General features: G+C 38.2%; 1 protein-coding gene across 5 annotated transcripts in view; it reads left to right on the plus strand.

Annotated features, from left to right (window-relative positions):
- larp4b (La ribonucleoprotein 4B) overlaps positions 1 to 24,664 on the plus strand; it is a 108,085-nt gene that overhangs the window by 39,879 nt on the left and 43,542 nt on the right. For 4 of the 5 annotated variants that reach the window (XM_069914701.1, XM_069914700.1, XM_069914703.1 and 1 more), the window contains exons 3-11: positions 5,123 to 5,258; positions 8,730 to 8,894; positions 13,219 to 13,309; positions 14,039 to 14,175; positions 14,401 to 14,504; positions 15,449 to 15,559; positions 16,313 to 16,366; positions 16,461 to 16,667; positions 20,788 to 20,897. In XM_069914701.1, coding sequence (XP_069770802.1) covers positions 5,123 to 5,258; positions 8,730 to 8,894; positions 13,219 to 13,309; positions 14,039 to 14,175; positions 14,401 to 14,504; positions 15,449 to 15,559; positions 16,313 to 16,366; positions 16,461 to 16,667; positions 20,788 to 20,897 — 1,115 coding nt within the window. The remainder of the gene's footprint in view (positions 1 to 5,122; positions 5,259 to 8,729; positions 8,895 to 13,218; positions 13,310 to 14,038; positions 14,176 to 14,400; positions 14,505 to 15,448; positions 15,560 to 16,312; positions 16,367 to 16,460; positions 16,668 to 20,787; positions 20,898 to 24,664) is intronic. The other variant, XM_069914702.1, reaches the window with a different exon arrangement.

The following is a 24,664-nucleotide window of genomic DNA, read 5'->3' on the forward strand; positions in this document are numbered from 1 at the left end:
GCAAGGCATCAATCTCTGCATCTAACATCTCCACCGCAATTTCTGCCACCTCCAACATTAGCCCAACACCAAACACATCTTCTCTCTCCTTCCCTCTCTACCTTCCACAGGAACCACTCTCTCCGTGACTCCCTTGTCCACTTATCCCTTTCCATTACTTGCCCTCTTGGTACTTACTGCTGTCACCTTCTGCACGTGCCTGCATTTCCTCCCTCGCCACATTTGGGGCACCAAACAGCCCTTCCAAGCGAAGCAACACTTGTGAATCTGCAGTGTTCATCTACTGCATCCAGTGATCTCATTTTGGCCTCCTTAACATCAGAGAGACTGGACGTAGACTTGAAAATCTTTTCGTTCAGCACCTTTGCCCTGTGCTGCCACAGCGGGGATCTTGCAGTGGCTAACCAGAAGGCTGAATACACCTGAGATTGTCTGATCTTGGAAGCTAAGCAGGCTGAGGCCTGGTCAGGGCTTGGAGGGGAGACTGTCGAGGAACACCAGATGTTGTAGGTTTCTGAGGGACACTGGACAAAGTGGTGACTGTCTGCCTTAAGGGAGACCAAAGTAAAAGAATTTCATGTATATTGCATTCTAAATGTAATATTACATGACAATAATAGAACCTTTACCTTTTCAATTCTGTACCCCATTCCCATGCCAATGTCAGTCCATGGACTCGTGCACTACCAAACTGTTGCCATCTGCAAATTGGAGGAACAATGCCTAATATTTCATCTGGGCAACCTGATGACATTAACATCAGCTTCTCTGGTTTCAGTTAAGCTCCCACCCCCTTCCTTCCATTCAGAGAATTATCCACTCCCCTCACTTTTTTCTCTTCTACAATCCCAGCCATATCAAACTATGACCTCTTGCCTGTGGACCTATGCTCCTTCAATTTTCCCTCCCGCCTCCATTTTATTTGGGCACCTGCCTGCTTTTTTTGCATACCTTGACAAAGTGCTCAGGTGGTGTGTTTTGTCTTCTGAGTTTCCCCGGCACTTTTGTGTATTGAACTACAAGCACAGTGTCTGCAGAGTTGTTTAACAAAATCAGGTTGGAGATGCTGCTATGAGCAAGGAGAGATCTGGAGACCAGCTCAAGACTGGTTGCAGGGGTACCAGGTATTGGAACTGGGATGTAAGGATAGGAGGGGCTACCAAGGTGCCTCAGGCATTGGAGGCTTTCAGATCATGTCAAAGATTTGGATCTGGAGCTTGGGTTGCTGGTGGTCTGTGTGGATGCAGAGGATACGGGAACGCTGGAGGCCAATCCAGACTAAATGCAATTTTGTATCATATTATGAAATCATGGGTGGCAGATTTAGTGACTCCTGTGCCAGGGCCCTGCTAACCCATTAGATCGTGAGGTTTGGGGTGCCAGCACACGTGACCAGTGACAGAGGTGTACAGTTCACACCTGCGCTCTGGACACAACTTGCAACTCTTCTGGGCATCAAGCTGGATCACCCAACCAACTATCACCCTCAGGCCAAAGGGCTCGTGGATTGTTTCAACCGCCACTTAAAATCGGCCTTCAGGGCTTGGCTAGACGGCCCCAATTAAGTGGACGAGTTCCCTGGGTCCTGCTGGGCATCAGGATGGCACCCAAGGAGAACTTGAAGGCATCCTCCGTGGAACTGGTCTTTGGCACACCCTATCCCTACTCAGTGAGTTTTTCTCCCCGACTCCTGACTTGGGCACCGAAAAAAGGGCATTGCAACAGGACTTGCGGGACGGACTGGCTTCGTTTGCACCCCCCTCCCTCCCACCACGGCAACCGACCGGCATGCATCCCCAAAGACTTATTCACTGCTGACTTTGTGTTCATTCGGTGCGGCCCGCACCCAGCTCTCCTCCAACGGCCTTATCAAGTCCCATACAAGGTCCAACGCCAGTCAGGCAAGACTTTCACTCTGGACATTGGGGGCAAAGAGGAGCTGTTCACAGCAGACATGCTAAAAGCAACGCACTTGGACCTCAGTCAACCGGTCATTACTGCACAGCCAATAAAATGGCTGGGGGGTGGAGGGTTGTATGGCTCCGCACATCGTGGCGCAGGCAAACCGGTTCTCCATGTGATGGCTGCGGTAGCAGAGCAGCCGCGTTTAGATGGTGCTGTCGGGTTCAGGGAATCCTTGTGGCCTCTGCCATCGCATACGCTTTACAGCTGCGTCGTGACATCACAGCCGACTTGGGGACGGGTCTCGCACTCACCTCTTTAAAAAGTGGAGCACGGTCTTTCAAAAAACAGTTGAAACTGAAACTCACCTCATCTTGTGGTTTCTTTCAATTTTGCTCCTTGTAGCTACTGCTACAGCACTAGCATTTGAAAGAACCGATTTCCAAGAAGTAATACCCTTACCACCTAACCCTGTGACTGTAGGGGTGCTACACTTGTGCCCACATTCTTATGTACACTACAGTCACAGTGTCTGCAGACTTGTTTAAAACCACTTACCATAATTTAGTTCCACAAGTGTATCCAGGGATACTGGGAAACTGGGAAAATTAATTATTAAATCTGGGATCCAGTTGTTTAAATTCTGCTGTTGACCTTTGTAGTCTTGTGGTTTTACTGATAACTCAGTTGCAAAATAAATGAGCACACTTACAAAATCAGTAACATTAATGTTGAAAAGCGAAGTTCAATGAAGATGAGTGACAGGAGCACATGAATCTTTAACTGCCTTAAAGGGTTAATTTTAGCACATGGGTGTTGCCTCGTCTGTGATTCCACTGTAACTTTGTTTCATGGCACATTAGTGCAGAATTACCACTGTGACTAAGTATGGTTTACTCCTTGGTTTATGAGGAGAAAAGCAAATTTGTTAATCAAAGGTGAAATGAATGCTGAAAGGTGAAATGTTGAAAGTTGATACTCAAGGGGAAAAAAAAATGAAATATGGTGGGGGGGGTGGGATGCAGATTAAGAAGCTTACAAAATAACAAGCAGAAAACTGCAGATTCCAAGTGTAAGTATAGATATTTTTAAAAATCCATGAGGCACATAATCTGTTTTTTTAATTAATGCTATCAGGAAAGTTGAATATTTCTTGAATGATTTTACTTTGATAATTTCAAGATGGATCTGAGAAACAGTTGGCCTTGGAAAGTGGAAAAGGATGGTAAATTTGAGAAGGGAGTAAAGTTGTCATGCAGTACATTTACCCATATTTGAAGTTCTGAATACAGAAAAGATCCAAAAACCAAACTTTTTTTGTTCATGTACCTTCCCTCAAATGTGACTTCAACCATGTGATCAATCAGAGAAATGTGTATGTGCAAACACTTTCTTGAACAACATTCATAACAATAAGAAATAAGGTCAGTTTATAAAATCAGAGATTTCTAAGACAAAAATCATTGTTAATGAGGCAGATGACACTGGAGGAAACATTTGAAGAAGCCATTGAGGAGAATTTCTAGTGTTTGGTGCTGCATTTATTTTATTTTGTAGGCTGAGATCCTTTTTTTTTGGTACATATTAAACAGTATTTCATACTCAAAGCCTGTCATTGTTTTTTTTTGCTGTTTAACTTCTGATACAAGTATTCTGCTGATGCAACTTAGCTGTTTAAAGCCATTGTTCCAATAACTGAAAAAAGTTTGGTCCCAAGCGTTTTGGATACAGGAAAACGTACTGTATCTTAATAAGGCGGGGTGGGGGGGAGAGAAAAAAGTAGTGATCTCAAAATCTTGTCAGTGGACTTTTTTTTTGTCAGTGGACCTTGAACACTAAATGTTTGCACCCTGAGCAAGAGGATTCAAATGGTGGAAAAAGTACCAAGAGCTAGATGTTCAGAACTTGCACTTGAAGCAGCAAGAAATTGTGTATCACTCGCAAATGTTTAAAGTCATATTGGAGCACTTGGTGGAAATGTAATTTTGCCATTCTTTGTATATTACAAAATAACATGAGAATGCATCTTGGATACCAATGACATGATGTTGATATTTAAGATTCCTTTGTCATGTACATACTGCACAAGGTTTGTTAACTTCATTTTGCCATAAAGGCACACTAGCACAGCACCCTCAACACTGCTACCACCTTCCCCCTCCATATGTTATCTCCATTCTGCTGATTCCAACTCGTGTCCCAGTGAAGCCCATGGCGCATCTTCCTCGCGCTGACAACCTAATTCACCTCCACGCAAGTATTCTGGTCAGGCTCTCGGCACTCCTTCGTCATGATGACAATCCAGCTCACCAACCCAAGTGGCCACAGCAAAAAGAATGCACGTACATTAAAAGGCATTGCTTGCTCAGCAGGGTAAATCTGCGCATGTCCAACGAAGATGCAGCGCTCCACCATGGGGCCCATCCGCCTCGTCTTATTTACTTATTTATTTGTTTTTGGATATTGCTTGAGTTTCCAGTTGATTGGATTCCGGATAATGGGGATTCTACTATACTAGGAGGACAGGAATGGTAAAACAGATCAATGTGCATTAGTGAGTTATTGCAAGATGACTTCAAATGGACCTTACTGAAAGTAAAATGCAGATATTTTTAGTGGACCATATTGTTTTATGGCATGTTGACAAAATTTTGTTCATCATGTTTAACATTGGCTACATGTTTTAAGAGGGAAGTGATACCAGAAAATGTTTATCTAATGAGTTTAGGGTATATTTTTAGAAAAGATAAGTGGATAGCAAGAAAAATAGTGTTCAAGCACCCCTCATATGTCAGGCATTTTGAGAAGTCTGCCCACTTTTGAAATTGAGACAAAGTATTCATGATTGAAAAGCACAGTACTGGAAAATTGCTTCTTTTGCCAGCACTTCAAAGAGCAAATAAATATTAACTGAAAATGGATTAATTTTTGAGGTTAATCAATATTCATCTGGACATATGAAACATTGCTCAGATTTTGGCATAAATCTACAGAAACCATGATGGTAGAGTTTGATTTGAGGCATTTGTAATAGATGAGTTGGATCTTCCTGGATCAGGTCTGTTATCTGGAATTTTGGCTTCTATTTGCCATGCTATGTTTCTCCCCAACAAGTCTCTTGTCATTTGGAATCTTGTTTCTTTAGCCAAGGGTTTGGTTGCCTCTCCAGTTTTTAATCAATTTCTTTTGCTGATATTTCACATTTGTTCATTTTTGGCAGGAGTCTGTGAAGGTTTCAGAGTTGAACCCCAATGCTAAAGTATGGGCAAATCATGTACTAGATCTGGATGCTGCTACAAACAATGCCTGTGAAGTTTGGGAAGAACAACTGGGGGCTCCTGAAGCTTGTCCAGAAGGTATGGAATACTCCAGTTATTTAAAACCTGTCAGACCAATTTTTAGCTGTCATCTTTTAGGACTGAGATATGTCATGCTTTTTGTTGTATAGCTAACATTGATGGAGCAGAAATTTCACTTCACCCAAATACTGGGAATTCTGAAACCATTACTGTCCATTCATGTTATCTTCAAGTTTTCTTTGCACCGTTTAGGTCTAAGCTTGTGCTTGATTAGTACCGGATGGTCATATCTTTAGCAATGGCACATGCTGGCAGATAGATGTGAGTGCAGTATGCAAAATGCATTCAAATATGAATTCCAAGCTACAGGCCATGTGGGCCTGCTGGCCATTTACTAAGGTCATGGCTGAATATATCAAGTATTTATCTTAAAAAAAAATATTCAGAGGCTCTGCTTCTATTACTTTTAAAGGAATAACATTCTGAAGATTGACCATATGAGGAAAAAAATTCTTTGTGATGGTTCTTCAAGGAAAGTCTTCTAAAGACCCATCATGATCTTGTGTTTTAATATCAACCGGGTCAGTGGATTCAAACGTGACCTTAACACCCTTTTCCTCAAGAAATTCCCTGGGTTCGTCTACAAAAACTTCTGAATTGCTTCTGAGATAACATCCTTCCAATATGTGGATGGAATCCTCGCCAGTACTTTGTGTTTTTAATGTTTGATTGATTAGTGCAGTTTTAAAAAAAAAACCTTCGGGGACCATTTCATGTAAATCCCAAGAAATAAATGATGTATTTAAGGAATTTTATTCTGAATTACATAATTTGGAATCAGTACATGAAAATGATTGACAAGGTTTTATCTCAAATTACTTTGCCTAGTTTGAATGATGGGGAACAGAAAGATTTGGATGTAGTATTTATGGCAATGGAAATTAGAGAGGTAGTAATAAGTTCTTTTGCAAAATAACATTGCCAGGAGAATTTTATAAGAAATTTAAAGATCTTTTAATACCTCCAATTATGGAGGTATTAAATTATACATTAAAGATGTATTCTCTGCCGGAATCCTTTTTAATCGCAATTATTAGAAAAATTCTGAAAAAAGAGATCCAATGAAACCAGTGTCTTATAAACCAATTTCATTATTAAATGTTGATTATAAAATATTAGCCAAAATATTAGAAACTAGATTAGCAAAATATTTACCAAAATTAATATATATGGATCAAACTGGATTTGTTAAGGGTGAAAATCTGCAGATAATGTAGCAAGTCTTCTTAGTTTGATACATTTGGTTCAAAAAAGGGAGACCTGAGTGGCAGTGACTTTGGATGATGAAAAGGCATTTTATAGATTACAATGGGATTTCCTCTTTAAAGTTTTAGAGAAATGTAGATTGAGTTAAAATGTTGTATATAAAAAAAACCTATTACAAAAATAGTGACAAATGGACAGATTTCAACATCTTTTGAATTAACTAAATCAAGTAGACAAGGTTGTCCATTGTCACCGTTGTCCATTGGAACCGTTAGCTGAATTACTAAGACAGGATTCAAAGATTGTGGGTATTAAGGTCAAGTGAGAAGAATATAAAATAAATTAATTCGCAGTTGATGTTTTTATTTATTTAACAGATCTTTTAAATCCTTTGCAACAAAAATTAGAATAAAAGAATATGGAGACATATTGGGTTATAAAATTAATTGGAGAAAAGTGAAATTATATCTTTAGTTAATGGAGATTTTGAGAAATGTAAGGAAGTAATTGAATATAGATGGCCATTTTCTAAGGAATTGCATGTTTGTGTTAGAAAATGGCTATGGTTTCTTTGGAGAAATTGATGTGGAAATATGATTTAGGAGTTTTGCAGCTCCTTAATTTTGAATTATAAAGCAGCACAGTTGAGATCTATTAATGTATGATTTAAATCATGTTCCAGCATGGGTCAATATAGCACTTGATAAACTAGGAGAAACAGATTCACAACATTTTACTGATAAATGGAATACAAGATTGTTAATAGCAAATAGAGCTGAAACATTTAATTTATGGAAAGTAATTTTTTTTAATTGGCAAAATTTGTGGTATTAAGAAAATTAGACTGTTTTGAAGCCAGGAAATGTATTAATTTTAGTAGAATGAAGGAAAAGTTTAAAATATTGGAAAATACAAAATTTTATTATTAGCAAATTATGAAATTTGTGAAATTTTTGGTCAAGTTTTAGTATTACCAGCAGAGACAGAAGTAGAATTATTATGTAATTGGGATGTAAAGAAATTTATTTCAGAAATGTATGAATTATTACAAAAGGCTTGAAAAGAAATTCATAAATAAAAACATAAATTTAAATAAGAAAATAGATGAATGTCGATGTATTCAGATATGTAGAGAGAGTATGAAAAGTACAATAAATGTGAGATTCAGCTCGTTCAATATAATTTCATTCATCAGTTACATTTAACACCACAAAAGTTACATAATATGAACTATTTTTCAGATTTATGTTTTAAATGTGGGCAAGAAGTTGGTACTTTTTTACATATAACTTGGCAGGATTCCACAATTGAACCTTTTTGGCTTGAAATGGGTAATTTATCAGAATGAATAACTGGAGTAAAATTCCCACAGGATCCAATGATATTTTTACTGGGAGATATTAGAGGGATTAAACCTAAATTAAAACTGAATATGTATCAAGTAAAATTTGTTCAAATTGCTTTGGTGATAGCTAGAAAATGTATTGCTATAACTTGGAAGTCTGATATTGATTTGGGAATGGATAGATGGCATGTAGAAGTTCAGAATTGTATTCCACTTGAGAAAATTGTTGATAATTTAAGAGATAAATATAATTCATTTTGGAAAATATGGATCCCATATTTACAAATTGGAATTAAAATTTAAATGAATCTCGAACATTCCCTTTCTCTTATAGGTCTCTAGAAATATTTATATATTTTGGGTATCTGAAAATTAAGTACTCCTGTGGTGGTTTTCTTGTCCCTCTTTTAATTCTGTTTTTGTTTGTTGAGTGGGGGGGTGGGGGGAGGGAAATTGATAGATTTTTTTTTCTGTATTTTTTCTGTTTTATAAAATAATACGTCTTTGGATTGAGTTTGAAATTTTGTAATATTTAACATTTTTAATGTTTTAATGTTCCAGATACCCCTCTTTTCATATTTAGTTCCTCCAGCAATATACGATGACATGTTAGCTTTCTCAATTACATCCTGTACTTGAAAAATTTGTGCAAATTGTGCACTAGACTACAGTGATCCAGCTACATTATTGAGCTCTAATTTCCCTCCATTGAAAAGTTTGCCTGATTCAAGTTATCTAACTGCAAATTCTACAATGTGGCCAGAAATTTGCCTCGTTGCACAATTAAGTTATATTGTAGGCATTTGGGAAAGAACGGGGGTTGGGGGGGTGGTGGTGAGAAAGGGTGGGGGTGGATTGCTTTTGTAATTTGATGAAAGTGAAGATTTTAAAAAAAATACAACATTGTTTTGTCACAGGATTTGAAACCAATGGTGATGATGGCAAATCTTTTCAGAGTCCATCACAGGAGTCCTCTCTGACAGTTCCTTCTGCTGAGCAACCTGATTTGGATGCTGTCACACTGCAATGCTCTGAAACTTATTACTCTGAGTATGAGACTATGCATGGATCCAGACAACCTGGTAACAGGACATCAACATATTATTGATTCTCTTCTGTTCATTTTCCAAAATTTTATAGCGCTGTGGACTTTAATAATTTGCAAGCATGTCTGGGTTTATCTGCACTTGAATTTGTAGCTAATACATTCGTGTATTTGGTTCAGTGTCCTTTTTGGCAAATTATTTTGTTATTTATTTGGAAAGTGCTTAAATTTTATTCCTGCCAGATTGTAATCCAAATTGAACCTTGAAAGGCTTAGTGATCCAAAATTTTGTTTGCATGTTGGGTTAGTAAAATGCAGTTGTTGTCTGTTGAGTTTTTAGTACGTCAAGGTCCTTTATTTGAGTACTCTATTATCAGAAATATTTGTGTGATTTTAATGTATTGGTAAGAATTACAAGCAATAACCTTTGTGGCTCCTCTGCCATTCAGCAATATCATTGATATTTACATAACCACCACTTTATTGCATTAATCACATGGGACTGGTACAAACAGGACGGTCTGCATCTGAGCAGGGCCAGCGCCAATGTTGTTGGGGGTTTGTTTGCTAGCGCTGTTGGGGAAGGTTTAAACTAATGTGGCAGGGGAATGGGACCAAGTCCAGAGAGTCAGAGGATGTAAAATGAGAATTGAGGCAAAGGGCACCAAGGTGAAAAGCATTAGTGGCAGGCAAGTAAAAGTGGTGGGGGGGGGGGGGGGGGGGTTGGGTGGGTGAGAGAGAGAATCAAAAAGAGCTATTTATTTACATAATAGTAAAAGGGATAGAGTGTGGCTAAAGAAAGGCTGAAGGCTTCATGTCTCAATGCAAGGAGCATTTGTAATAAAGTGGACGAATTGAATGTGGAGATAGCTATTAATAACTATGATATAGTTGGGATCACAGAGACGTGGCTTCGGGGGAACATGACTGGGAGCTCAACATTCACGGTTACTCGACATTCAGGAGGGATAGACAGAATGGAAAAGGAGGTGGAGTAGCCTTGTTGGTTAGGGAAGAGTTGAATGCCATAGAAAGGAAGGACATCAGTGTAGAGGATGTGGAATCCATATGGGTAGAGCTGTGAAACACGAAGACACTAGTGGGAGTAGTGTACAGGTACAGGCCGCCTGACAGTAGCAGTGAGGTTAGTGAAGGAGTCATGAAGGAAATTGGTAATGCGTGCAACAAAGGGACAGCAGTTGTAAGGGGTGACTTTAATCTACATGTAGATTGGGTGAACTAAATTGGTAAGGTTGAAGAGGATTTCTTAGAATGTATGTGGGATTTTCTAAGTACCATCTTGAGGAACCTACGAGGGAACAAGCCATTCTAGACTGGGTATTGAGTAATGGAGAAAGGTTAATTAGCAATCTTGTTGTGAGGAACTCCTTGGGCAAGAGTGACCACAATAGGGTGGAATTCTTCTTTTGGATGGAATGTGACAGAGTTGATACGGATACAAAGGTTTTGAACTTGAAGAGGGGTAACTTTAATGGTATGAGATGTGAATTGGCTAAAATAGATTGGCAAATGGTACTTAAAGGACTAACGGTAGAAATGCAATGGCAGTCATTTAAGGATAGCTTGGAGCAAGTGCAGAAAATGTTCATCCCAGTTTGTACAAAGAATAAATCGAGGAGGGTAGGCATCCGTGGCTAACGAGGGAGATCCGAGAGAGTGTCAAATCCAAAGGAGGAACTTACAAATTAGCCAAAAAGAATAATATCCCTGATGATTGGGAGAAATTCAAGAGTTCTGCAGAGGAGGACAAAAGGATTAATTAGAAAAGGTAAAAGGGATTATGAGAGGAAGCTGGCAGGGAACATAAAAAATGACTAAAAGTTTTTATAGATAAGTTAAGAGAGAGGTTAGTTAACACAAATGTGGGTCCGTTGCAGACAGAAATGGGTGAGTTGATCATGGGGAACGAGGGTATGGGAGTCTGTTTGAATGAATATTTTAGTTCTGTCTTCACCAAGGAAGACATAATTAATCTACAAGAAATTATTGAGGATCGGGGATCTATTGTGACGGAGGGACTAAAGGAAATAATTGTAAGTCGAGAAGTTGTATTAGTTAAATTGCAGGGATTAAAGGCGGATAAGTCCCCGGGGCTGGATACTCTGCATCTGAGAGTGCTGAAGGAAGTAGCCCAGGAAATAGTGGATGCGATGTGTTGGTGATAATGTTTCAAACCTCTTTGGATACTGGATTAGTTCCTGAGGATTGGAGGGTGGCCAACGTAGCTCCACTCTTTAAGAAGGAAAGAAGAGAGAAATTGGGAAACTAGACCAGTTAGCCTGATGTTGGTAGTAGGGAAGGTGCTAGAATCAGTTATTAAAGATGCAATTGCAGTACATTTGGAAAGTAGTGGTATCATCGCACAGTCAGCATGGTTTTGTGAAGGGGAAATCATGTCTGACAAATCTAATAGTTTTTTGAGGCTGTAACCAGTAGAGTGGATAGGGGAGAACCAGTGGATGTGGTATATCTGGACTTTAGTAAGGCGCTTGATGAGGTTCCGCACAAAAGACTAGCGTATAAAAGAGCATAGTATAGGAGGTATAGAATTAAGGTGGATAGAGAATTAGTTGAGGGACAGGAAGCAAAGAGTAGGAATAAATGGGTTCTTTTCATAATGGCAGCCAGTGACTAGTGGGGTACCGCAGGGCTCGTTGCTGGGGCTGCAGTTGTTTACGATATATATCAATGACTTAGATGTGGGAACAGATAGCAATATCTCAAAATTTGCAGACGATATGAAGTTGGGTGGCAGGGTTAGCTGCGTGGAGGATGCTAGGAGAGTGCAGGGTGATTTGGACAAGTTAGGCAAGTGGGTCAGGATGTGGCAGATGCAGTATAATGTGGATAAATGGGAGGTTATCCACTTTGGAGGTAAGAATAGGAAAGAGGATTATTATTTAAATGGTATCTGTTTAGGAAAAGGGGAGATGCAGCGAGACTTGGGTGTTGCAGTGCATCAGTGGTTGAAAGTGGGCATGTAGGTGCAGCAGGTGGTGATGAGGGCAAATGGTATGTTGACTTTCATAGCGAGAGGATTTGAGTACAGGAGTAGGGAGATCCTGCTGCAGCTGTACAGGGACTTGGTGAGACCACACCTGGGGTACTGCGGGCAGTTTTGGTCGCCTTATCTGAGGAAGGATATCCTTCCTTGCCTTGGAGGGGGTGCAGAGAAGGTTCACTAGGCTAATACCAGGGATGGAAGGGCTCGCATATGAAGAAGGCTTGGATAGTCTAGGCTTGTATTCTCTGGAATTTAGAAGATTGAGGGGGGATCTTATAGAAACTTATAAAATCCTTAAGGGCTTAGACAGTCCCGACGCAGGAATGTTGTTTCCAATGCTGGGGTAAACCAGAACCAGGGGCCATAGTTTAAGGATAAGGGGGAATTTTGTTAGGACTGAAATGAGGAAAAATTTCTTCTCTGAGTGGTAAATGTATGGAACTCTTTGCCACAAGAAGTAGTTGAGGCTGGTTCCCTATCAATATTTAAGTGTAGGTTAGATTTGCCCTTGTGGCCAAGGGGATTAGGGGGTATGGGGAGAAAGCAGGAACTGGGTACTGACCAGCCTGATCATAATGAATGGCGGTGTAGGCTTGAAGGGCCAAATGACCTACTCGTACACCTATTTTCTATGTTTCTATCTTGAAACCTGTTATATTCAGCCTGCTATTGTAGAGAAAGTTCAGCAACCTCCTGGATGATGAAATAGCTGGCACCAATTTTGAATTTCTGACTCTTGCACAAAGACACACGAGTCAGGGAAAAGATACATTTTGCATCCAACTTCTCTGGCCCCTGAAGAATTTTATACATTTCAGCAAGATCCTCATTGTTCAAAACTCAAAAGAATATTGGCCCCATGCTGTTTAATCAATCCTTGTACAACAAGCCAGCCATCTTGGAAATCATTCTGGTGAATCTTTGCATTCTGTATATTGAAAGTATATCCTCTGGATAGCAGGACTTGACTTGGACATAATCTTTTAAATGAAGTTTCATTTGGACTTTGTATAATTGGAACAAACCATCTTTACTTAGAACATAGTGTTTGATTTTTGTAATTGCTTACTGTTGTCTTATTAACTTCATTTTTGCCTGTAATGACCAAAACAAAGTATGTACTTGTCTGCTGACAAGTTCATACAAGCCATTTCAAATAATACAATTTCAGTTATGTTCATTGTAATATGTTTGAAAATGAGATGGAACTTCATTTGTTTCACCAATCTTGTAACTGGAAGGCTTTGTGCATGTAAAAATCAAAATTATTATGAAATTACATTCAATGTGGTCTGATGTCTATAATCTGTTAATGTACCAACTTTACTCTTTGTAGGAGGAGATCAGTCTCTATTAGAATCTCAGACTGTTGGTCAAGAAGACCTAAGGGAATTGCTGAAAAAGACACTGGAGTTCTGTTTGTCTCGGTGAGTCCTAATCGTGGCTTTTCATTTCTTTGGAACATTTTGTATTCACTGTAATAAATTTCAATTGCTTTCTACTGGCTGAAACCATTGAGATGCTTAATGCTGCAAACAATACAATATTTTTTAAAAAAGTTTATTGACCAAATTGTGGGTATGCTTACTCCCTAAGCACCCCCACAATTCAACGGTGTACAAATAGATTTTTAATGTTATTAAAAAATTGCATAAGTTATGCATTGAAAGCTTCAGAAATTATGTACTCAAAATAACTGATATGTCCGTATGTTCAACGTCCTCCATTGATTGAATTCTCTTAAATTTGCTCTTTTCATTGCGATATGCTGATTTAAAATGGAAAAAAAGGTTGTGCAGTTTGAAGTGTTTGGAAGGACAATTATTTTTCAAGGGTCTAGCAACATTGCAAAAAAAATGCAAAGTAAATTAAAGAAGGAATTTTTCCAAGCTGGGCTTGGAATAAACTAATAGAAGATAAATTTAAATATAGCGTTTCTGAAAGAGAATGTGGAATGGTGTGAAGAATGGATGGAGTAACCAGATTACTGGATTGCCACTGTTTAAAGCCATTGCTGTAGCCTTTCTTATTCTGCAGTATTGAGTTGGTACTCAACTACGCACAATTTGTGATCTTGCTGTTAAGTGTAGAAATGTGTACAAATTTTAATTAAAATTCTTGTTCATATTGAATGAAATTTTTTTCCCCTTCCACAGTGAAAACCTGGCCACTGACATGTACCTTGTTTCCCAAATGGATAGTGATCAGTATGTGCCAATACTGACTGTAGCAAATCTTGACCATGTAAAGAAACTGAGTACAGATGTGGACTTGATTATTGATGTTTTGAGATGTAAGTGTCTAATATTAAACATTTCTGAGCAGTACAATTTAAAAACCCCTGATATCTGGCACCTATGTCGATTTATAGATGCTGGATAATTAATTGGTGAATTAACGGAAAGGTGCGTCAATTTTAAATTTGGGTAGCTTTTACTTGTTTGTTTTACACTTTTTTTTGTCGGTTCCTTGAATTCCGGATAAAACCATTGAAACTAATGTTATGTAATTTGTTTAGCATTGCCTTTGGTGCAAGTGGATGAGAAGGGAGAGAAGGTCAGGCCAAATCAAAACCGCTGCATTGTTATTCTAAGAGAAGTACCAGAGTCGACGCCTATTGAGGTAAGAATTGCATTATATGAGAATTCAACAAGTTGAATCCTCAAGCTATCAATATAATAGCCAGACAAGTGCATGTTGGATGAGGTAACCGGTAAACTGGTTCAGTTTCTCAAGACTTTTTGAAACTTTAGCAATTTTGCTGAAAGCAGGCAACTGAGATCTCTATCCTTAATGCTGACCACTTCCTGTGATCTTTGGAGTAGAATTCAAGGTCACTAAAATTTAACAGTATTGTACAAAGAATTTAAATTGTTAGGCTGGTAAATTATCCTTGATAATTGGGGAATTAAATTAGTTTTAATGCATTAGATGCATCTCTTCACCTTGTAACAGATTTGTTAATGTAATTATCAGTATGAGTATGTATGGAAATCTAATTTAAACTTCTCAAATTGAAACAAAGTGGAGGAACAGTGGACTCTTTTGGCTCCATCCATTTCAATGTCCTATCCATCTATCTGCTTTGAATGCATCTTAAGCAAGGCCTTTCACTGGTCAACTACCCACAACTTGTGGAAAATTTTCCTTTAGTTCTAAGTTGCAAACCACCTGCAAATTTTGGGCCAAAAGGGAATAAAACTGAAAATGCTGGGGATACTTTACATGGGCAGGCAGCATGATTTTCTTCATTTCTCCAATGTCATTTAGCAATGCTAAATTAGTTTCTCCAATTAGTTACCTTAGCTGAAGAGGTATGCTCTGAGTAGTGGCATAAAGTTATCACTTGTTTGGTTTCATGATAGCTTCTGGGGAAAATGCATCAAGCCCCTATGTATCTGCATACTTCTCTCAAGTGATTTAAGTTTAATGGGTTTTTCGTGTTTTGAGAAATTCTTGCACAATTACAGTAGCTCTTAATTTTTTTTGTGCAACCAATGAGCCAGGACTAGACTGTGGAATATTTCTGTGTGGAATAACAAGCCATCTATTTTTTTCCCCCTTAGGAAGTAGAAGCACTCTTTAAAGGAGAACATTTCCCCAAATTTATGGGTTGTGAATTTGCCTATAATGACAATTGGTTTATCACCTTTGAATCAGAAGCTCATGCACAGCAGGTAAAAATCAATTATTCTCACAAAGATGTGGGGAGTTTTGACAAGTTGATGCAATTTTTAATGCAGCTCACTTGCAGATTAAGCAATTTAAACCTTTGTTTAAATTGAACCCTAATTGGAAGCCTGGCTAGGAACGAAGCATTGTTCGGCAGTGTCTGTTTCAGTTCGGAATAGTTCCAGCAGAAGAGGGGAAAAAGAAAACGCTGATTCACAGAGTAGACAGTAATAAGTTATAATGAAAGCAGTGCCAAGTTGCAGCAGTAGAGGGCGACTTGTACCTGAGAGTGCTGCTCTCCATCTCTTTTAATGTGGCTGATGAGGTGGATTTTTGGGATGGAGGAAATTAAACTGAAAACCCTTTATTGCATGGAATTAATCTCATTGACAAAACCCACATTTTCATTACAGCAACAATGTATATTAAAAAAAATATATATATTTCTATATATACCAAATTGTATTTTAAAGGAGTTATATATTTTTTTAAAATTCACTTCTGATACCTGTGATGTTTCTGGGGCAATAGCCTTGTCCTTCGCCTCTAAATGGCAATTATTTTTACCAAAGCACTGATTTAGATCTAATCTGCTGTTCAGTTTTGAATTTAAATGGCACAATACTTGAAATTTGGCATAACAAATGGGAATAGTATTCTTCATCATAACAGCTGATATTTGTAATGGGAGAGTATAACTACTTCACCTTGTGCATCATTCACCAAATTCTGTTAAATGTGTTTTTTAACCTGGGCAGGCATACAGATATCTTCGCGAAGAAGTAAAAACCTTCCAGGGGAAGCCAATCAAGGTAATTGTTTCCTATTCATTTGCTTAATTGGTCAATTCTTTACTACCTGTGGTGTGAAGTATTAACTTGAATCCGGACCTTTTTTATTTTATAGGCAAGGATAAAAGCAAAGCCGATGGCTATTAACACTTTTTTACCAAAGAATGGTTACAGACCTCTTGACATGAACCTATACACTCAGCAGAGGTACACATCATTTTATGTGCCTCCTATCTACAGTCCACAGCAGCAGTTTCCACTTTACAGCCTTCTTGCTCCACAGTCCTGGTCCACAACCCACAGCTACCTGGATCCAACATTGGTAAGGATTATGTATTTGGAATATTTGAATGGTTGAAGTGCGTGCTGCTTTTGTATAACTTAGCAACTGATCTTTTTAAATTTCCCAAGGAAAAGAATATTCAACAAATGGAAAAAAAAATCAACATATAAAGTGTGATTTTTTTTTTTTTGTTTTTACAAAATTAAAACAAAAATGGAGGAACTGAGAAACTATTTAAACTTGGATTTTCTACTGGAAGGATTTGTGATTGAATGTTTTAATACTGACTATTTGCTTGTCCGTGTTGAATGCTGTGCTTTCTTACTGTTTCTTCAGGGAAAAAGTTTCATTTCTTCAGATAGGAATTTGTTGGATTGTTTCCAACTCAGTTTCTTCCATTAGGTATGGATGCTTTGGGATATGATCTGGGGTTAAAGTGGGTCTGAGATCAGCAACTTCCTGAGATAGAAATCAACTGGAAAAGTAATCATCTTCCATAAATGAGAACACAAGAATTAGAGCTATCTGAAACAGTCTGCCCTGCCATTTATCAAACACATGGAAAATCATCCCCCCATTTTCCAGGTGTACTGTCCCCTTATCCCAGGGTTCTCTTTAATAACCAGAAATCGATGTGTTTTGAATGAACTCAGTCTCTGGGATAGAAGGTGCCAATAATTCTTCTCATTGAATGAAGAAATTTCCTGCTCACGTCAGTTCAATTTGACCTCTTCCTTTGAGACCATGGACCCCTGGTTATGAATTCCTCATCCAAAGGAAATGTTATCCCTCATCGATCCTTTTTAGGCCTGAAAGAATTTTGTGACTTTCAATAATATTGCCTAATTTATCTAAATATAGGCTCAGTGTCTCATAAAGTGAACCTGTACTCCCAGACTGCAGTATGGAAAAGTATAGAAATCAAAATTGTATTTTAGGTTGCTATCTCACCAAGGTGTACTGTGATTGCAACAAGACATTTTTGTTCTTGCTCCATAAATACCATTTTCCAAATTATTTTCCTGCTTCTTCTGTACATTTTCTTTTGTGGCTTGCGAACACGGGCATGTATAGTACTTTAAGCATCAATGTTCCCCAGTCTATTTTAAACAGCACTCTTTATCATTTTCTGCAACAAAGTGTGGTTTTTTTTTTTTTGGTTTTTTTTTTTTGAAGCTTTATTAACAGAAGTGTTAAAACAACATTGAGTCTGTACTTGATGTAACAATGATTATTTCTGGGTTTAGCAAAATACCTGAAATGTCTAAAAGACTGAAAATTTGAGGCAGTTACCAGTTTTTCTCTATTCTTTCAACCTACCTTTTCAAAAGTTTGTAGATTTCCATCATGCTTGATACAGAATGAGTAGCTTGCCATAATACATTAGTTTGTGTTTTGTTTGCAAGACTTGAACTCACATTTCCTAAAAGGATGCTCGTCTTGAACATGATTTTATTATCAGCATTTTTGAATGACTGCAGTTTAGTCATTTTTAGAAAAAAAACTGAATTTTGACTTGTTGGCAGTATCCACAGGAGAAATTGCGTAACGGTGCCCTTAAACCTGCAGAATTTCAGGGCAAACTGCAATTTGTTTGCTTGTAGACTCGTGCTGAATTTGAAACAGATTGGAATAAACAGCGAAGAGTAGATTTGCCATTGAAACTATGGGTATATGTGTATAGTTCTGTAAGTTAAGCATCAACTTTAAGCAATGCCATTTGCCTTTTTCTTAACCAGATATATGAAAGCGTTAAAAGGATTTTAAAAATCTAGCACATTTAATATAGGCCTAGTAATAAATAGGAATACTTTGTATAGTTTTGACTTCGAACATTGGAGACAGTGAAGAGGTTCACTAGGTTGATTTATCAAAGGTTCAAAAGATTGACCCTATGTTTGTTGGAGTTGAGAAGTGAGAGGTTATCTTATTAAAGCACAAAATTTTGAGTGTTTACAGGTTAGATGAAGGTATTTTCTCCTTGTGATAGCTCTAGAATTAGAACATGGAGCAGTTCAGCACAATGTGTGCCCTTCGACCCATGTTGCTGTGCTGACCTATGTAAACTATTCCATTATCAATATAATCCTTCCCAACATCACAGCCCATAACCCTCTTTCATACACCATTGTGCCCATACAAGGGTCTTTTAAATATCTTTATGACCACCCCAGCATTGCATTCCAGCCATCCACTTTTCTTTTTTAAAAAAATGCCTTTGACATCTTCCTTTGCTTCCCTTTAACAGATGTTCTCTGGTATTGGCCATTGCTATCCTGAGTAAAAGGTGCTATCTTTCCACCCAATCTATTCCTGTTATGATATTATACACCTCTATTGTCTCCTAATATGCTGTCAAATAAGTGATATCATTTCAGAATAAGTTCTTATTCTTTTAAGACCAAGATGAGGGATTTTCTTGAAGGTCATGAATCATTGCATTCTTTATTTCCCAAAGCATGCCAGGCATTTCAATCAGAAGGAAATCATCTTCTTTCTTTGGCTTGGCTTCGCGGACGAAGATTTATGGAGGGGGTAAAAGTCCACGTCTGCTGCAGGCTCGTTTGTGGCTGACAAGTCCGATGCGGGACAGGCAGACACGGTTGCAGCGGCTGCAGGGGAAAATTGGTGGGTTGGGTGTTGGGTTTTTCCTCCTTTGCCTTTTGTCAGTGAGGTGGGCTCTGCGGTCTTCAAAGGAGGTTGCTGCCCGCCAAACTGTGAGGCGCCAAGATGCACGGTTTGAGGCGATATCAGCCCACTGGCGGTGGTCAATGTGGCAGGCACCAAGAGATTTCTTTAGGCAGTTCTTGTACCTTTTCTTTGGTGCACCTCTGTCACGGTGGCCAGTGGAGAGCTCGCCATATAACACGATCTTGGGAAGGCGATGGTCCTCCATTCTGGAGACGTGACCCACCCAGCGCAGCTAGAAAGAATAGAGTTGTGTTGAAGGGATCAAGAGGCCAGTTGGCCTATTATTCTGTTAAATATTCCCAGGTAGAATTGCATATGATCTAAATAGTGAAAATTGCTTGCTAATCAATACAGCACTCAGGATGTTTGATAAGCAATGCTCTCTCGATTCACCCTAATTAATGGTACTCTTTTGTTACTCCCTCTCCCTTCCATTGGGCAGAAGATGCATGTACTTGAGAACATGGAACCCCAGATTTGAGTAGTTTTCTCATCTCAAACAGCCCTGATCCTATCTTTTAAAACTATACTTTTCTCTATTTCTTGGACTTGGTTTTATACTTTGTCCATACCTTGCACAATTTCACTTGTTTTCTTTTATAATTGGGCAACCAGTTGTATGAGATGAATTGCCTGAATAACACATACAATAAAGCTGCTTGTAATTCTCAATCATGATTAAAAAGGTCAAACTTCCATTCAATGATGTTATCCTTGTTTATAAACATTGGAGAGCTTGCATTGCCTTTGGCTAGATATGCTTAACGGATAATCTATCTCTGCCTTTAGTAAACTTGATTGATAAGAATGCAGATGTAGAGGTGGGAGAATGAGAGGAGTAATTGAAAACTTGCCAAATCTACATGTTTGGATTTAACACGACTTAGAATATGAATTTTAACTTGATTGCTGTGGGTTTGAATTTTTTCTTTTTATTTGTAAATCTGCAAAGGTTTCATTGCAATTGATTGACTTTTTTGTTTGTTTTTTGATAAAACTCAATTTAAAAAATAAAGAAAGAAAATGCCACAATCTGGTGTAATAATCAGATGATGGTGGTCCTTGAAGGCAGGCATCTCAGACCCAGTGCACTGCAAGAAACTGAAAATCATTCTTAAAATTTATTTAGAAGCCTGCCTTTTTAAGATATTCAATGGATTTTGCAACATGACCTATGTCAGCAAAGCTATTTCAATTTGTATTCATTGTTTCAGATATTCTTTTAAGATGTTAGGGCAAAGCATCACAGCATTATGCTCACTGTAACTTCATAATCTCTTTTATTGATTATGATTGTAGTGAATTGGCCTAATTACTTTGGATTTGTATGTGCTTCAAATTTTTAAAAAAAGGGTATCGCAATTGAAGTTCACTACTTTATTTCTGAATTGTTCATCCTATATTCTATGTGCTTTTCTATACTTGTGTAGATTGAATTTACTAGGTATGTTTTCAATTTGTTGGATAGGTGTCTCCATTCCCAAATGCTGGCTTTATCAATGGATTTACTGCAGCCCCAAATTTCAAATCTGCGACAGCCCCTTTGACATCACTCAGACAATATAATCCGAGAAACAGGTAAGATTTTCTGATTTTTTAAAAACCATGTAAAATTGAGTTGGAAACACAACAGCATGTCATAGAATTTTTTTAAAATAGAAAACAAAATGCTGTTAATAGCATGGTAGTGAAGGAGAAAATTACAGATGGAAAATGAACCTCCTGAAATGGGAAAAATATATGTTCAGGAGTCTTTTGCCATTTTGTTTTTTTGCCTAATCATTCAAGATGTGATGCAAGGTTACCAATGGATTTAAGCTCTTAGTATTTGCATAAAAGCAAGAATACACTTGAATTGGGAGCATGGCCCTGAGCCCTCAATTTGCTATTTAATTTCATAACAATGGCTGATATTTTTCTTTTTAATTTGGAGATGCAGCATGGTTACAGGCCTTTTGTGCCTACGAGCCTGTGCTGCCATATATACCGATTCAACCAATGAACCTACCAACATGTATATCTCCCTCCCAAGCCTCTCAAATTTCCTCTGCCTTAAGCTATTTGTGCTCCACTGCCTTGGAGGTAGAGTTCCAAAGAGATAACTCAGAAAATTTAGCCTGTCTGTCTTATATAGGGGTCCTTTTTTTAAAAAAAAATGGTGAGTTATAATTTTATGTTTTTCCCACACATGGAAATAAATTCTTTGTGTCACTCTGTCAAGACCCCTTATGATTTTATTTCAATCAATTTGCTTCTCATCCAACTAAATTGCAACAGATAAAAATCTAACCTTGTAAAACAACCAGTTTGTTCTAGGTGCCAGTCTGGAAAATGTTTGAAAACTTACAATTGATTAACATCCTTGATAAAATAAGATGACCACTATATTACACAAATATGTTGTACACAGACATCTTATGAAGTACACCCTCTTAGTTTGCAGTTCTTCACAACATTAATCTATATTATGCTCGCTTCCTTCATTGCTTTTTACCAACCTACTCATATTTTCTGAGTCGTGCATTAGGATCCCCAGATTTTGTGACATCTTTCTAGGAGGAGAAAGACCAATTGATGGCTACTCGCTGACAGGAAACAATATCCCTTGAATGCCAAAGTAATTCCACCTTCACTGAACTTTTTATTTTTCAACAGTTGGCTGCTCCTCTTTCTGTTGGAAATGTAAGCATCGTGCTTCCACTCCACTTTACAATCATGTAACCAAACAGGTCCTCTGGTGAACTGAGATAAACAAACTAAGAATACATTTGCACTAAAATTAATTTATTCTCCCTGTGGTGAATGTCTGCCAAGCTGCCTGTCTCCCCTCTGGCGAGCCTTGCTGTACTAACATTGGCTGTGCATTATCTCTACTGTTAAGGACACTCCCCTTGGGTATAACTGGGTATGCACCTATTGTCTCTCATTATTGTACCATGAGTTTCTGCTAATAAAAGCCATGGTTATTGTTTGATCACATCGTCTTTGTCTACTTCATCAACTGGCACTCACTCCCCACACTCATTCATACCTTTGAGTGGCTAATTAACCCGTCAAATTTCAGACATCAGAAGAAATCCTCCATCGTTACACAATGACTGAGCAAACACTGCAAACAGCACCAGAGGTCAGGATTGAACCTGGGTTAGCTGGATTTCCAAGGCTGCAAGCTCGATTTGCTGCACCACACAAAAAAAAATTCTTCCAAATATAACTTCCTTTTCACAAAACCATGTTGACTTTGCCGGATTACCTTAAAGTGTCTTGCCACAATATCTTTAGGAATAGTTCTTCGTGACACCCATTAAGTTAACTCGTCTATAAATGTCTTGCTTTCTAATTTCACTGTTTATTTTCTTGCAAACATTTCTGAACATGTACTTGTTAAGACTTAGATTTTATAACTTCGAATTCCATGCTGGAATATTTTAGTCATTTTTAAGTGTTTCCTCCATTGTTTCCTAAATATAATTTTTTAAAAATTTATACGTACAGCACAGTTAAAGGCCTTCTGACCCATGACCCCATGCCCCCCCCCCCCCCCCATATACATCAATTCTCTTACCAGCCTAACCCACACAGACTTGCAAACTCCTTAGTGTTTGTAATAGTATTGCGCTAAATTGTTATGCTAACCATGCTGTCCAAATTCTTTATTTTAACTCCAATAAAAATGGGTGTTGGGGATTAGCAAAATATTTTGTGGTAAACAAAAAAAAGAGGTTAATCCCTTTTGAAGCTTTTCTCAAAACTCCTCATTTCCTTGATTGTTTCCTTTGTTCTCATCCAATTTTTTTTAGTTGGAATCTCAAGTTCATATTTAATTGAACCAGAAAATTCTGTATTTGCTTTTGACATTCAGTTGAGTAATGTGTGTATAAATTGCTCATTATGGCTACTTTGCTCCCAATCCATTGGTTCTTTATTGAAAACATGGAGAACAAGTTAAGGAGTACAATGCAATTTGATTGATTTGAAGAAATCATTAGATGTTAGATACAAAACCTTGAACTCTCGAGGTTTCATGTTGATTTTTCCTGTAGTATTTTAATTATAGGCAATATGCGCACATTCAGTTTATTTGACCTGCATTTTTGGATTGACTTTGATATTAACATAACTAAAGTGAAGTAATAATGTTCACATAGTCACAGAATTATTAGATGCCAATTTGTATCTGGTGTGCTTTTAGGCGTGCTTTGTACCACAAATGTGAGGAGCCAATTGGTTCCAACCAAGTATGTGTAGTCATCTACAGCACAAATGTTGAGGTAGGGATGAGAAGAGGAAGTCATTCAAGATGTTAAAGTTTGAAAAGATTGAAAATATTTGGGACGTAACCATATCTTTGACATAAATAATCCAGTGGAAACAATGTTTTTGATCTACCCATCTGCATTAATCTCCTGGTTGGCAGGGAAATTAGATGTTGGCACTGATGTAAGGATGTAACTTGTTCAGGAACTGATTTGATCTACAGATATCTGAAGGGGGAAAAAAATTCTCCTTAAAACATTTACCACATGAGCTGGAATTGAGCTAACTCAGGGAAACAATTTGGAATGACGAGCACCCATGTATTACACTCCCCAGCACCAATTAGGAGGCACACAAATGAACAAGTTTAACACAAAATTTATTAACCAAACTAACAATCATAGAATTAACTCAATAAATTTATTAACACCTGAACATCAACCTTAATGACAACTCTATATCAATATAGCGTATGTGGGGTGGGGAAAAAAGCCCAGACTATTACAGTCCAGGCTGAAATGCCCCAGAAAATCACCAAAATTCCCAGAAACCAAAAAAAAAACCCATGTCAGTCATGTCAAGTCTCTCAGGGAAACAAGTCTGCCTTGGGATTCAAACAGCCTTCACTTCCTTTATCCAGGAATTTCCACAAGAACTTCCTGGTCACTATATGAGGTTTACGCCTCCGAAGCCTACTTTAGGGTTCACAGTTCCTTTCTGGCACACAAGTCTTCTTCTTTGGGCAGCTTATATTGAGTGGTCTGGTGACCCTCCAAAGCTCTCTTTAGGGTTCACAAGTGCCCTTATGGCACATGAGCCTTCTTGGAAGGGGGACAAGAGAGGCCACTAGTTCATCCCGCATACTCCGACTAACCTCTCTCAAAACTAGCGTGCTGGACGTTTTACTGTCCAGCGTTGCCTCCACCTCTCTCCTTTGGTGGAGAGGTTAGCAGCTGCAGACTCGGTCTTCTGCAAGCCCACGGACTTCTAATGAATGGTTCACGTGCTTTCACAGATGTCAAAATTTCCTGGTGGTAGCTTAGTGCAACTACAGCTGTCAAATCCCTGGGAGCAAGTTCAGGCCTTTG

Source organism: Narcine bancroftii, chromosome 1 (assembly GCF_036971445.1).
Source record: "Narcine bancroftii isolate sNarBan1 chromosome 1, sNarBan1.hap1, whole genome shotgun sequence".
Taxonomy (NCBI): Eukaryota; Metazoa; Chordata; class Chondrichthyes; order Torpediniformes; family Narcinidae; genus Narcine; species Narcine bancroftii.